The 16,078-nt window shown below is 42.6% G+C and overlaps 1 protein-coding gene across 1 annotated transcript in view; it reads left to right on the forward strand.

The window, feature by feature from the left end:
* atp7b (ATPase copper transporting beta) overlaps window positions 1-16,078 on the forward strand; it is an 80,842-nt gene that overhangs the window by 44,924 nt on the left and 19,840 nt on the right. The window contains exons 8-11 of the mRNA XM_078222334.1: window positions 2,288-2,521; window positions 3,734-3,825; window positions 12,397-12,524; window positions 15,394-15,548. Coding sequence (XP_078078460.1) covers window positions 2,288-2,521; window positions 3,734-3,825; window positions 12,397-12,524; window positions 15,394-15,548 — 609 coding nt within the window. The remainder of the gene's footprint in view (window positions 1-2,287; window positions 2,522-3,733; window positions 3,826-12,396; window positions 12,525-15,393; window positions 15,549-16,078) is intronic.

Here is a 16,078-nt window from a genome sequence, read left to right on the forward strand (position 1 = left end):
ATATTGCTCTTTGTGAGAGTTTGCTGTTGTGCAAATTGGCTGCCATGTTTCCTACATTATCACTGTGACTCACTTAAAGTACTTCATTGGCTGTAAGTGCTTTGAGACTTCTGGTGGTCGTGAAAGTGCTATGTGAGTGCAGTTTTAAAAAATTATTATAGTGTAGGCCAGGGAGAACTCGGTTGTTTAAAATAAGCCTTTTAAACTAGATTAATATAATATTAAATATTCCCCTCCCCCCTTTTTATAAGTGATTTAAAATTCCAGTTCCCCTGCCCTGTGGCTCCTCTAGTGGAATTGTAAAGTAGCACAAATTGACTTGGGATGTAAGATGCTCCTAGTTTCCTTTTTGTTTATATGTATTTTGTTCAAATATCATTGCTGAGATTGAGAGTATCTGTGGTGTCACAGGGAAAAAATTAACAATCTATCACACCAGGATGTAATAGAGCAATTGGAAGTAACAGGTCATGTACAGTTAATACTGTATCCATCTCATTAGTTTAAGTTCTTTACGAAGGTATACATTGATTGAAGAAGATAATTACAAAATATCTGTTGAGCTTCCATGCTCGAAGATATTAGTTAATACAGTTTATGCTATTCAACTGTGATTAACAGCATTTTGCAAATTACTTTTCTCTGGGATCAATGTGTTTTTGAAATTTTCGGTGCTTAATATTAAGCATTCAAACTTATTCTAGACAAAATATCATTCCGGTCTGAAAATGTTTGTCAGTAGACCATTATGTACTCCTCAGAAGGATTCTTGTCAAAATGGTCATTACCAGTGGACCCATAAAATGTTGTTGTGCGCAATTAGCCTTTTCAGTGCATGTGCCCTTTTGATGTGTTAGTGCAGCTTTATACACATGCTGTTTACCAAGGGATAGGGCCTGTGCAGTACCTTCCAAGCTGCTATTTGGCCGCATATGTGAGTAGCTTGGTGGGAACAATGGTGACTTCTTCTCTTACCTTCAGAATCATTTGAATCTTATTTAAATAATCATCTTGCATCCGAATGAAATATTATGCTTTGCTAGAAAAATGTTAGCTATGGAGTACAACCTGAACTTGATAAGCTGCTATTTTAGAGATTATGACCAAGATTATGGCATTTGAATCAAGGTGAATGGCACCACATGATAGAGCGATGGAGGAAAAAAAATAGAAACAAAAGGAAGTTTCTCAGACTTAAAAGATGCAATGAACTGACTTTCTCTTATTTCTAAATGAACCGGATTTGAAAATTGTTGAACAATATTAAATTTATAAATGACACCAAATTGTGGGGTATGGTAAATTCTTACAAGGATTGTGCAGGAAAACAGACTGACAGATAGATAGAATTCAACTGAGTAAATTAAATACATGTTAAATGATCTTTGCCTGTGATGTTGCTCTGGTATTTATATATGGCGATATGGTGCCTTTAAAAGGGATATAATATTTCCTGGACCTAGAGGAAATTCCCTATTTACTGTAGCTTTTCTAAAACAATTCCTGCTTGAAATCTATACCACTGTATACTTTATTCAGTGCAAGTCAAAATTTGCACTTTTTCAATGATTAACAAATCCAAGTTTGTAAATCAACATGGCTAGTAATGTTTTTGATTTGTTTAGTGTCACCATAGAGCATTGTGATAACTGAGCCTTGCTTTATCACTGGACCAGAGGGTCTGGTGTGGAAGTCGGTAGTTCTGATTTGCAATGCTTGACATTTTCTGATGATTAAAATTAATTACACCAATATTGGATTACTTTTGTTTATTCAATTCTCCGACTAAGTAGTGCTTTAAAAAGATGTAGGTCAGGATTCTCACAAAAAAAACCCAAAATGCCTAACTGGCGGGAAAATGGGAGAATTTCCCGCCCGTTTTTAGGGTGCACTTAGTTTAATGACTGTGCTTCGCAGAGTGCCTCATAGAGATTCGTGCCGGCAAAGGGGAGCGTGCCTCCTCCCTCCCCCAGTGATCCCATTGCAGAGTGCTCAGTGGATGCCCTGCCCCTTTGGCACTGGTGTCCCATTGGCACTGGCAGGCTGGCGCTCCCTCAGGGTACCCCTCCCTGCCCTCTACCTCCGGGGGAGGGGAAGGGGGGGGGCCTCAATGGTAAATAATGCAGCAGATAATCCTAATATTTCAATGCAGTTTGAATTCCTGACAAGTGATGTGTGAAAATAGAAGGCTGTAGAATGTTTGTTATTCATTCTACAGTAATTGTATATACTTTTATTGCATATATTTAATTGAAGTGGTACTACTAATTAACATGTTTTTTTAAAGTTTATCGGAGGTTGGTACTTTTACGTTCAAGCCTACAAATCTCTGAAGCACAAAACTGCCAACATGGATGTGCTCATTGTTCTGGCTACCAGCATTGCGTATTTATATTCCTGTGTGATACTTATTGTGGCCATTACTGAAAAGGCAGAACAAAGTCCAATGACATTCTTTGATACTCCACCAATGTTGTTTGTCTTCATTGCATTGGGGAGATGGCTGGAACATATAGCAAAGGTAAAAATTCGCTTCGGTGATTTATCAGTTATTTTCTGTAAGAAAATGATCCATAACGTTTGCTGAACATGTAATGCTTAGAGTGAATCTTCTCTTTTATTACCTGTTCACTTTTTATTATAGTTAGAAGAGACGGTGACGTAGTGATAATGTCATTGGTCAAATAACCCAGAGGCTCAGGCTAATACTCTGGGGACACTGAGTTCAAATCCCACTAGAGTGACTAAGAATTTCAATTCAATTCATAAATCTGAAATTGAAAGCTAGTCTCAGTAATGGTGACCATGACAACTCATGTATTGTCGTAAAAACCCATCTGGTTCACTAATGCCCTTTGGGGAAGGAAATCTCCTGTCCTTAGCTGATTTAGCCTACACTCCACACCCACAACAATATGGTTGGCTCTTAAGTGTACACACATTTGGTCTAGCAAGCCCTCAGGTCAGGGGCAATTAGGGATGGGCAACAAATGCTGGCCTTGCCAGCAACACCCACATCCCATGACAGAATAAAGAAAACAGAAAGTTCCTAATTTAAGCATTAGTAAGATACTAGACTGGCAAGTCATCACAAGTCGAATGTTCTCATTTTATGTTCCCACATCTGCACTTTCCAGCATGGATCATCATATAACAGAGAATGTGAACATTGGCTGAGTTTTCCTCTCCCTCGCACAAGCCATGTCCAGTTATAGCACTCCAAATGATGGCTGCACTTTGATCAGTTAATTCAGCATTGGCAATGATGAGAACCTGGGATATTCTGGTCTCTATGGCTACTACAGATGATGTCTTTACCCACTAGTGCATACATGCTGCTGGTCATCGCTTTCAGAACCTGATTACTGTGTCAGTATTTGCTGAGACAAATTAGTGCAATGGTGCTTCCAGTAGTTGTCACCAGCACCTTGTTCCTCTACTTTGAGTATTACCAGCATTTTGTGGCATTAATGCAGCTTCTGTACACAGAAGTTGGGAATGTTTGAGAGACAGGAATTCCATCTCCAGAGTAGAGAGTCATTAATCGGAAGACTGTCAGGTGCATTAGGTGCTAAATTAAAGTGGAAAGGAAGGAAATGGGCAAGATAATATAAAGGGAAAGTAAAGGAAATGGAAGAATGCAAGGGTTGGAGCAAGTGAATAGATATTGCAAACAAACAGGAATTTGTTTTGATGGTAACATCACAGCTCCTAATTGTGCTTTTTATTGTAGAGTAAGACTTCAGAAGCACTGGCTAAGCTGTTATCCCTCCAGGCTACAGAGGCTACAGTCTTGACACTAGGACCGGACAACTCAGTACTGAGGTAATTTGACAAATTTAATTAAACCCATTGTCATAAGTTCCAGTAAACCTTCTGGATGAAACTTTAGATACCTGCAACAACCTAGTATGTTTATTTTGTTGTGCTGTTTTACATTTTTACTCATCTCTGGTGCTCCTTACCCATTACAAAACACTACATTGTACAAATGAGAGACAATCTTAGACCTTGGGCAACCTCATTTTCTAAGCAGACTCTAATTATTGCACAGAATGCTACATGTTGACCTCTTTTGCTGAAGTCCTATACAAGTTCCTCCACAGCCACTTATAATGATAAGGATGAGGCTTGTCTTTGTTTAACACCCTCATCAGTAATAAACTTGACATAAGAGCTACTAAGCTGCAGTGTGCCAGCAAACTGCACAGTTGAACCCTTCACTATACTTTAGGCATTTTTAATGCTAATTTTCCAAAATAAGGATCAATTTTAATTGAAGTTCTTAGACTTAGAACATTTTGAACTACTCAATGTATCCTTGTTGCATTTAATGTCTACATTAATTTTATCAAGCCACTTTGCGGAAACCAACTTTCTGGCTTGATTAACCACTATAAAGGCCATTTAGCTGAATTAACATAACTTGTCATATTGATAAGTAAGAAACTTTAAACATCCATGAATTAAAGTCATAAGACCATATTTTGTATCTGATATACATGTCCACCAACCAAACTGTTGATAGTATCCATAGAATTATAGAATGGTTGCAACACAGGAGGAGGCCATTTGGCTATTGTGCCCATGCCAGCTCTCTGCAAGAGCAATGCAGCTATCCCCACTCCCTCTGCCCATTCCCTGTAGCACAGCAAATTTTATTTCTTCAGGTGCATGTCCAACTCCCATTTGAAAATGATACGATCTCAGCTGCTGGGCAGTTGGGTCCCAGAGTGGAACGCATCTCAATAGATCCTGGCTGGAACTTTCCGGCTGTTCATGCTGACAGGATCTTCTGATCCTGCCGATGGCACACTCCTGCCCCAGTTTGCCCAGCAGCTTGGGGTGGAGTCAGTAGAAAATCCCATTGACAGCGGTGCGACCAGAAGACCCCACTGCTGGCCAATGGTGTGTTGCCTCCGCCGTGAGAAAGATGCTGCAGGAAGGCTAGAGAATCCTGCCCACAAACTTTTATATTTTGTTTGGAGATTGTATGAACAGTGTTACAGGACTGCTGATTAACTTTTAACAAAAGAATAAACATATACTAGAGAAGAAAAGGTTAACTATAAAACACTGCTCCTTCACCCCAGCAACACCATAACAGATTGATACAGATTTGTTACAAAATATCTCTTGTACTCTAATGTACACAGTCTATGTAAACTAATAGGTGAAATGTGGTCAGACACACCACACTCTGAAACCAAGGGATGGTAAAGTCAGGTGAGAGGCCACTATCGTGATCCGCATCTGCGCAGATTGCCACTTTACCAAAACCCGGGAATGGCTTTGATTCGTGCCCAAAACGGGCGCAACAATGATTTAAATGCATTTGTATGCATTTAAATTGAATTAATGAACTGTCCGCCCAACCTTATCAGCATTTCCCCCTTTACCACCGTGTTTGCCAATCCGGAACCGTGCCGTAATGGACCTGCTAAATAAAAGTCTGAAACGGACGCTCCAGCTCCTGAAGGGCACGTTCAGTGTTTCCAACGGCTCTTTGACTCAGATCAGTGGTGGGAGGAGGCGGGTCAAATCATTCTCTGGTTTGGGGGGGGGAGAGGAGGGGAGTGAGGCCAGATCATTATCTGGTTGCGGGGGGAGGAGGAGGAGGCAGGTCAGATGTATCTCTGGGGGGGGGGGGGGAGGGCGGCGAGAGGGCCGACCGTTGTCTGGTGGTGGGGGAGAGGACTGATCGTTGTCTGGTGGGGAGGGAGGAGGTGGCGGGTCAGATGTTCTTCTGGAGGGGAGGGGGAGTGAGGCCAGACCATTCTCTTGGGGGGGGGGGGGAGTGAAGCCAGTTCATTGTTTGGGGGGGGGGGAGGGGAGGGAAGTGAGGCCAGATCGTTGTATGCTGGGGGGGGGGGGCGGGGGGGTGTGAGGCCAGACCATTCTCTGAGGGAGGGGGAGTGAGGCCAGATCGTTGTCTGGGGGGGGGGGGGGAAGAGGCCTGATCGCTCACTGGTGGGGTGGGGGGGGGGCAGATGGATCTCTGGTGGTGGGGGGTAGGGGGGTCCGCTGCCACTCTGCGGGCGATCGGTGGGGAGGGGGAAGGGGTGGCGATGAGTCCGGGTAGTGGGGGGGGGGTGGATAAGGGGGACAGTGATGTGTGTGGGTAGTGGGGGGGTGGATAAGGGGGACAGTGATGTGTGTGGGGGCCGTCGCTCCCGGGCCGCTTTCTCCGCTTTCTGTGGCCCGCAAATGATCTGACACGGGCGCGCTTTTTCAAATTTTTTTCAAACTGCGCATGCGCAGTTCTGAGCTCCGATCGTTTCGGCCACGCGAAGCCCCGCCCACGGCGCGAATGGGACTGGAGATGGCTGAGAGCGTTTGGGGGAGCCGGAAAGCAGATTTCTAAGTCGGATCTGCATTACGCCCAGATTCGGCACTTAGAATGAAAATGGTAAAATCAGGCCCCAAGATGCCAGCCAAAACAACTTTTGTGGATTTCTCATCCAAACCCACCATGCTTGTCTCATTGTGAGCCAACTGGTCTCAATGGAACCCTGGCTTTCACATGGGGAACCCAGACATCACCCTCTAAGTCCACATTTGGAATCTTCTCCCAAACAACCCTTTCTCCCAGATGCCTTCACCAAAGGTCCACATTCAGGATTTCAGCCTCTCCTTTCAGTCTTCCTCTGTCCTGGTTCACCATGTGTATTTAACTTCCAAACAATCTCTCAGGTACCCAGCTATGCCAACAGAACACCACTGCTTCACATGTTTTTTTAAGCTGTCACTAACTTTGGGATCACTATGGATGTTTTCAGTTGTTACAAGCAGACTTTGAATTTGTTCCATGCAGCTGCCTCTTTAATTCAGAGCTCTTTCTCTGCTCTTTGCTTTAATTTCACCAAACAGGACCTTGTTCCTTTAACTTTACAGTCCTCCTGGAACCTTCCTCTGTCCTGTTCCCTAATTTCTGGGACTTCCTTTTTTTTTAGCTTCTGGGACTTGCTTTCCGTCCCTCCATATTGTCCTGCCTGTACTGGCAGTTTCTGTGGAAAGCTTGTTGCCTGGTTTAAACTGAACTCTTAACTGCTTTTGCCTTCTCAGGTTGCTAAGCAACATATTAGATTTTTTAAAAGCCTGTAATTGCTTTTACATTGTAAAACCTTGCAATGCAAGCAAAGTTTAAAGTGAAAGTAAATCTGTAGGCATCTTTGTTTAACACAAAGCCAAACTGAAGCTTTCCTTAGTACTCAATGCAGATGGGCAAAGAAAACTTGTACCTTATTTCTAACACACTCAATACAAATATAAATTGCTTAAACCATCACTATCCCAACAAAAGAGGTTAAATGTGAGAGTAGCCCAAAACCCAGAAGGGTAACTTGGAACACCAGTTCTTAATTGTGTATGGTTTCAATTGTGAGAAAAATATGTGAACCAGGGAGGAATAGTCCAGTCTTTTGAGTGAACAGTTAATAAAGAATATTTATTCATGTAAAAGAAAAAAAAGGAAGACTATAACACGCTGCAACACATAAATACACTGATGGTTATAAACTCACAGTATTACATGAATTTGCCCCATGGTTTCCAACTATCTACGTTCCCTGAACTTTGAGACGCTCCTTTGTTCCCAAACAGCATCCAATATTATACAACTTTGAGCTAAATCCAGCAAATAATTACTACACATAGAAATGTGGCCACGTTTGGGAAAACCATCTTCAGTCTCAATGAAGGTGCTCCTTTTCAGGTTCAACCCCATAATGAACAAGAGCCTGATTTTAATAAATTTCACTAAATTTAAATATAATTATACACCCCCCCCCCCTCCCCGCCCCCCAAAACAAATTTCCATAGCTTGCCGATGTGACGTCCCGTCGGTGATGTTCTCGATAGGTCTGGCCAGATGTAAACCTGTCGAAGGGATCTCTCTGGGGATCCAAAGGTCAGGGGAACAGGACATGGCCAGGCAGTGCCCTGCCAATGCTGCCTGACATTGCCAGCCTGTGCTGGGGCAGTGCCAGAGATAGGCCCCAGGGGGAGCCTCAATGAGTGGGGACTCTTCTGTGGTGGGACAGAGCAGGCACTGAGGGGAGATGAGAGTGCCTCGCGATGAGGTTTGGAGATGGGGGGGTTGCTGGCCATGATTGTTGCAGAGGTGAGGGCAGGTATGTGATGCCGGTGATGTTCGTGGGGGGAATGGGGATGCCGGAGATGTTTGTGGGGGGGAATGGGGATGTCGGTGATGTTCCTGGAGGGAATGGGGATGCCGGAGATGTTTGTGGGAGGGGAATGGGGATGCCAGTGATGATCATAGTTGGGTGGGGCGTGGTGTTATAGGCTTTGTTTTCCAATGAGGGCTCCCTTTAAAGATAGCACCTTTATCTCAGCTGAGCCTGTTGCTGCCTCTTAGAGTCCCTACCTCGGCCGAGTGATGGCGTAAACCAGCCCCCTCTTCTTCACGCTCAGGGCTCAAAATCTGGAGAGAAAACTCGTCAGTGAAGCTGGTGAACGTCATGTCAGTTTTCTTGCCAGAATTGAAATTTTGTAAAATTCTGGTAAGATTGCCTCCGGAGCCTTTGAGCTTTCCAGGAATGCTCAATCTTGGGGGGGGGGGGGGGGGGGGGGAGTATTGAGGCTGAGTAAGCAGGTATGGAGAGAAGAGGAAGTTCTTGAGGCTCTTTGGATTGTATGAACAATGAACTGTTTGATCTGCTCTGGAGCTGTCAATCAGAGCAGTTCAAAGTGGCCAGGCTGAACCTGCTGCTCATTCAGGCGAAAAAAAGGAATTCCCCTCATGAAACTGACGTCTCCTGTCAGTCAGTGCATTTCAAAGGGGTCACTCTCACCTGGGGCTTCTGAGAGAGAGCAAGGAATCTTCTATAGAATGGAGTGCTGCGGTGATTATGAAGGCTTCCAGGTGTCCAGTGGGAATGGATGTTAAAGTGAGTAGGCCACTTCAAACGTTTCACAGTATATAGACAAGATTAAAGATTTTGACAAAAAACTGCCTGAGATCACCATGCCAAGAGTGATTTCCACTTTTCCCTGGGCAAAAAGAGGCAGTCCAGCCATGAGATCTGAGGTCAACTGCTTCCCCCCAGCTCATGCCCACTCAACCCCCAGGTCCCTCGGGGGACCCTCCTCTGCAGCTTGGCAGTGGTAGAGAGGCACGCACAAAACCTACCTCATTGTCTCCCCCCCCCCCCCTCCCCTCCCTTGGAGTCAATGGCGCCAGGTCAGGGGGCAGTACAAGATTGGCACTGCCAAGGGGTAGGGCCAGAGGGGGGGCAGAGCCTGAGGAGACCCCATATCGGAGTGTCTCTCTTGAGGAAGGGTTGGGTTGGTCACTCTCATGCCTGCGTGGTTTGGGGGGGTGACCCATTCTTTTAACGTTGGGGGAAAGGATACCTCTTTATGCTGAGGCGTTGGGGGTGTTCTCCTTGTTAGCAGGGGGTCACCATGTCAGTGGTGAGGGAGAAGGGGGCCTGTCTCTGAATGCTGAGATTGGGGCCCCAATCTCTCAAGCTGGGCTAGATGGTATGTTTTTCATCTTGCAATACTCTGGTATTTCTGCTGACAGGAGCACTTAAAAAAAAATGGGAGAATCGCATAACATTTTCCTATCTAAGATTCTCTAATTCCAAAAAAATTATTAAAATATGATTGGAGAAGGGAGTTCTAAGGAAAATAATACTTTTGAGCAATATTTAAAAAGTTGACCAGTTATTTCGATACACCATTCAGGTAAATTCATTTGAATTGAGTATTTCTCTTTTCTCTCATCGGTCTTCTCCAATAGTCTTTTGTTCCTTCTCCCTATCCTAAAGGAGACTCCTTGTTGAGCACAGTTCCATGGACAATTCAAGCTATCGACCAGCTTTCTCATTATTATCATGCACGAGGTCAGATAGTGAGTATTGTCAGGTTATTCTACTGAAGGGTGCACCATGATAATAACTCTCAATTGATATCCTGTGCCTCCCTGATGCAGCTAATTTTGATTGCAGGGTATTCGGGGTTTTGGTGGAATCAGATGCACCAAGAAAAGTAACAGTCTGCATCTCTCATTCACCTGAGCACTATTCATAAAGCAAAACTAGCACAACTGAACAAAACGGCAGCAGTGCAAGATGTCATGCCACATGGAGCAGAGATCTGTATAGTCCACCCACTTTTCACATATGTATGTCATGCTGAGAAGGATCTGGCATTTCCTGAAGCTAACTGTCAGCTTACCCTTCATATCCACTTTCCACATGTAATTTTCATCTTTCAACATCATTAACCTTTCATCCATCCCAGTAAAAACCATTTAATTAGAACACCTCAGTGGAAACTAATTCTCCTTATGAGCTTACCTTCCTCCCTAACAGCTTTATTAGCACTCCAGTCGATTAGGTAATGAAACTGAATGTTTTATCATGAATCAACTGCTCATCATCTTCATGTCCATACTGCAGCTTCAAGTGGCAATCATATCCTGTCTGGTTAAATCTGCATTTCCAGAGGATAGCAGGAAATTGGACTTTTTTTCCACAGATGTGGGCATGCTGGCTAGGCCAGCATTTATTCATAATTATCCTCGAAGCTGGTGGTAAGCTGTCTTCTTAAACAGCTACAGTTCATGTGGTGAAGGTACACCCATAATGCTGTTGGGAAGTAAGTTCCAGGTTTTTGACCAAGCCACAGTGAAGGAACAATAATATATTTACAAGTCAGGATGGTCATCTTTTGCTCAGTGGCTCGAAAGACGAAGATTCAAATCCCCCTCTAGGACTTGAGCACCAAATGAAGGCTGGCACTCAGTACTGAAGGAATGCTGTACTGTTCGAGGCGTCCTCCTTCAGATGGCGTCCCTTCAAGCTTGCATAGAACATCCTATGCCACTATTTCATAGAAGAGCAGGATAGTAATCTCCGGTGTCCAGGCCAATCTTTATCACTCAATCAGCATCATAGAAAAACAGATTGAGGTAATTATCACATTGTTGTTTGTGGGAGCTTGCTGTGTGCATATTTATTGCAATGTTTCCAACAACAGTGACTACAATTCAAAGGTACATTATTGGCTGTAAAGTGCTTTGGGACAGCTCTGTGGTTGTGAAAGGCGGTCTATAAATGCAAGTATTTTTTCCCTTTCAATCAAGAGTAAGTGCACCAACACAAGTTTCTTGAGTTGCTCACCCAAGTTGTTCTCATTGCCACTTTATGCATTGCTGAATTGTAAATTGGTTGTGCTATAGAATTGCACTCGCTGTTTCTTCATTGGTTCCATGCAGATGGTAGAATAACTACTTTCAGTCTGAGCTTGATTTGAATCTAAATGCCCAAGATGGTGTCTGAATCCCCTACACCGTTTGGTTTTCAGCATAAGTTTCACACTCTGAGGCCATATTGTTTTCACTGATCTGTCTTGATTCAGTTTGTGTTGTACTCTTTTCAAACTTTTTGACTTGTTTATGATAAATGGCTGGGCTTTAGTGTGTGATTTTAGCATGTATTTGATTGTCAGTAAATTACTGGTTAACGTACCACTCTTGTGAAGCTGGAAAGTTAGGCATTGTGCTTTACTAGAACAGCAAGTTTGCATAGAATTTACAGCAGAGGAACAGACCTCTTGACTCAACTGGTCTATGTACCCCACTGACTTCAGTGGAGAACAAATTGGGCGAGGTGTGAAATGTGCATTTGACCTGAATCTACCTTGTTTTCCTGCTGGGCGGGTTAGATTAAAAGCAGGGCTTTTATCTTATTTTTTCCCCATATGTGCCAGTGCCACTGTCCAACCTTGGAGATGTTATAACCTGTGGAGATACTGCATCTGGTTTGGCCTTGCATCTGGGCCAAATGTTTTGCCTTTGTTTTACATCATAATGTCAGTATGGAAAACATTGGAGGCTAAAGGTATGAGGGGTTCTGACTTTTTAAAATTCTGTCATGGAATGTGGGCGTCACTAGCTACGCCAGTATTTGTTGCCCATCTCTCATTGCCCTTGCAAAGGTGGCGGTGAGCTGCCTTGTTGAACTACTGCAGTTTTTGTGGTTGTGGTACACCCACAGTGATGTTAAATGCTTCCAAACTTTGTTGCACTGAATAAGAAATAAACCGAAAAAGTAGTTCAAAGATCTTTGAAGTTTTTTTTAATTAACCTGTTTTCCAATGTATTCTTACATGATGATGATTCAGTGAATCTTGCCTCAGTTGTTGGAATCCCGGAAGCATTGCTGATACTTCGTGACTTTTAAAAACAGCAGGAGATTTTCTCTCTAATGATGGGTTACATTGTACATTTGTTTGAACTTTACATTGCTAGCAATTTTTAATGGGAGTGGAGGATGGTGATATTTATAACCAAAAACGCAGCTTTCTGAATAACTTGCAATCTAAAATATGCAAATAAAAATATTATCTATGATTTGTTTCTTTCAGTGAGGAGCAGATTGCTGTGGACCTCGTCCAAAGGGGTGACATTATTAAAGTGGTCCCTGGTGGCAAGTTCCCTGTGGATGGGAAAGTAATAGAGGGCTGTTCTATGGCAGATGAATCTCTCATTACAGGTATGTATAGTAAAGTATATCCAACTTAATATGCCTCTTTCATTGTGTTCCTTTTAAAGACGCCAAATCATGATCATATTTCCCCGAATACATTAGGCATTAAAAAGCCTACGAGGTATCCAAGATGAGGTCTCGAGCTGCAATACCGGTTTAGCCTACAATGTGAAAGATATTCTCACACATGTTATGATTGGCTGCCTGAAAGGTTACTAAGAATCTTATTGACAATTAAAATGCTTGCTGGTGTACATTAAAGAGGTTGCTTGATATTTTGATGGCTTATGCTTCAGCTAACTTGTTTCATCGCCTGAATAGAAATGAATAAGTCATGAGTCCAGGCAGAGCAGCACCAGATGCAAGAGGGAAAGAGAGGGACAAGAGGACTCTGCACTTGTGTTCATTCACCCTCCTTTGGGGACCTCTTCCGTCAGACCTCGAATGTCATATCAGACCTTCCCTCCATACCTGAGCCATTCTAAAATGTTCCATTGTCTGTCAACCAGTGCACTCCCATGTCTTCAGTGGAAGTGGACACAGCGAGGCTACATATACCATGTCAAAAGAATTGCTTCTAATCAGTGCTTTAGTGATAAACCTGCAGGTGCCTGTTTTAGCACCACCAGGCAAGTTGAAATCATGGTAATCATTAATTTGCCCCAAAATTGTTGGTTGAAACTAGACTTTCAAATTGGCTTTGTTTATTGGTGTGGAGATGCCGGCGTTGGACTGGGGCAAGCACAGTAAGAAGTCTCACAACACCAGGTTAAAGTCCAACAGGTTTATTTGGTAGCAAATACCATAAGCTTTCGGAGCACTGCTCCTTCGTCAGATGGAGTGGATATCTGCTCTCAAACAGTGCACAGACACAGAAATCAAGTTACAGAATACTAATTAGAATGCGAATCTCTAAAGCCAGCCAGGTCTTAAAGGTACAGATAATGTGGGTGGAGGGAGCATTCAACACCGGGATGTTGGATTTATGTCACATTATCAGTAACCCCCACAGCTTGCCTCCTGGGCTTGTAGAATCTCACTGGCTGTTCTGCCTGGAGACAATACACATCTCTTTAACCTGTGTTGAATGCTCCCTCCACCCACATTGTCTGTACCTGTAAGACCTGGCTGGCTTTAGAGATTCGCATTCTAATTAGTATTCTGTAACTTGATTTCTCTGTCTGTGCACTGTTTGAGAGCAGATATCCACTCCATCTGATGAAGGAGCAGTGCATCGAAAGCTTATGGTATTTGCTACCAAATAAACCTGTTGGACTTTAACCTGGTGTTGTGAGACTTCTTACTTTGTTTATTGGCACAGCATCTATTTTGCACCTGATTTCATCCTTTCATCAAAATATGTCAAAAAGTAACAACACTATACAGACAAGCCAATTACGTGAGGACTGCTGGGGAGATAAGACCGAGATTGATAGACATTTGTTACATATGTATATGGGGCTACGGTGCATAAATAGACGTATGCATCTGCATGGTCCAGTTGAACAGTGGAACAGGCTTGAGGGCTGAATCCTGTTCCTTGTTAAAATTCCGTCATAACCATGAACACTTTAAATGAACAATAACCCGTCCAATCTTTGTGTTCCAAGAACCATCAGCACTGTAGAAATTTTTGCATTATGATCTTCTACTATTATTTAGAAGTTACTTCATTTGAAATTCTGGATATTGGAATTGCACCGAGAAGTGCTACTCTGTCAGTTTAGTGCAATTACTGTTCTTAATTAGAATTTTTCAATAAGTCAACTTTTCATGGGGGTGGAAGGGGCATCAAAATGACTTTAAATTGCCAGGAGAAGGCAATATTTTCATTCTCAAGTCTCTAATGATTCTGGAGAAGTACTTGTCATTTTAGCATTGCACTCAGGGGTGAGATATGCCACTTGGAGCATAGTACAGTATTCAAACGACTAAACTGTTTTGAACAATATTAGGGCTGACATTTATTTTGGATACATATCAATCTACAGATTTGTTCAGTAAACTGTTCTCCAGACATAACTTAATATTTCAATAGCTTTGTTAGCAGTATGTGCAAAAAGACAGGAAACTTCAGTATATGCTCTTTAATAATATTTCCAAATCCCTTCCCCTAATTCCTACTAATGAAGATTACTTCTGGTTTCAATGCATCTTACCTTGCAACGCATTTGCACCCATTGAAAATCATCTGCCATTTTTAACCTATCTTTTTTAATAGGGAAAGGATGGTCAAACAGAGCAAGAACATAATTGGGTTTTTAAGATTGGTAGTTGTAGATCTCATTAAGATCATAATATAATTGTAAATGAAGACAATTTGACTCATAATTCTTCCAGAGTGATTCCTCCATTTCCATCGTATTACCCAGTTGTTCTTGGGGAAGGAGTGGTACCTCTACGACCTGGTATTTTATTCCACATATTGAATTTTTTTGTGTGTGTGAAGAAGCATTTCCTGATGTCTCAAATTTACTTTTTGCTTGGTTGAACCTGTTCCGCTTTGTGCTACTCCTGAATCTTAATTTAAGATAATATTCCAGGTAAAGTCTTTCTGTTTCAAAGTCTTCAGAGTCTCATTTGCTTCTGTAAGATCATTTCATGGGTGCCTCTTTTTTAAGGTGGAAAGGTCAATTGCCTCCAGTCTTTCCTCATCATGGCTCATGGATTTTTTCTGAGCTGCTTCCAGCACTTGAATGTCAACCTTGTTTCTTGGCGGTCAGTCCTGGAAAGGATTGAAGATCACTCGGCTTATTTTATGTTATCATCTTGACTTTATATTGCCCTCACGTGTGTGTAATATAGGATAGTGGCGTATTGAATGAAGATCAGAGATTCATCTATACATAATTAATTTCTGATTTTATTTTTACAGGGGAGCCCATGCCAGTTGTAAAACGAATAGGAAATACAGTGATTGCTGGTTCTATTAATGCACAGGGTTCTCTGCTTATTAAAGCTACCCACGTTGGTCCAGAAACAACATTGTCGCAAATTGTTAAGCTGGTAGAAGAAGCACAGACATCAAAGGTAGACCTACGATCCTTGCACTGTACAATTAAGCAAGTTATACTTATAATTGCTTGATAGTACAGAACTTGAGTATTGCATTCTTCAGCACAGATGCAGGAATGCCAAATTTTAAAGGGAGCAATAATTTATACTGTACAAAATTGATTGACAAGTCTACTCTGTTTAGTTGAGGAGTTCACACAGTAAGAAGTCTCACAACACCAGGTTAAAGTTCAACAGGTTTATTTGGTAGCGCAAGCCACTAGCTTTCGGAGCCCTGCCCCTTCATCAAGTAAGTGGGAGTTCTGTTCACAAACAGGGCATATATAGACACCAACCCAATTTGCAAAATAATGATTGGAATGCGAGTCTTTACAGATAATCAAGTCTTAAAGGTACAGACAATGTGAGTGGAGAGAGGGTTAAGCACAGGTTAAAGAGATGTGTATTGTCTCCAACCAGGACAGTTAGTGAGATTTTGCAAGCCCAGGAAAGTCGTGGGGGTTACAGATAGTGTGACATGAACCCAAGATCCCGGTTGATCCCTG

Source organism: Mustelus asterias, chromosome 10 (genome assembly GCF_964213995.1).
Source record: "Mustelus asterias chromosome 10, sMusAst1.hap1.1, whole genome shotgun sequence".
NCBI lineage: Eukaryota > Metazoa > Chordata > Chondrichthyes > Carcharhiniformes > Triakidae > Mustelus > Mustelus asterias.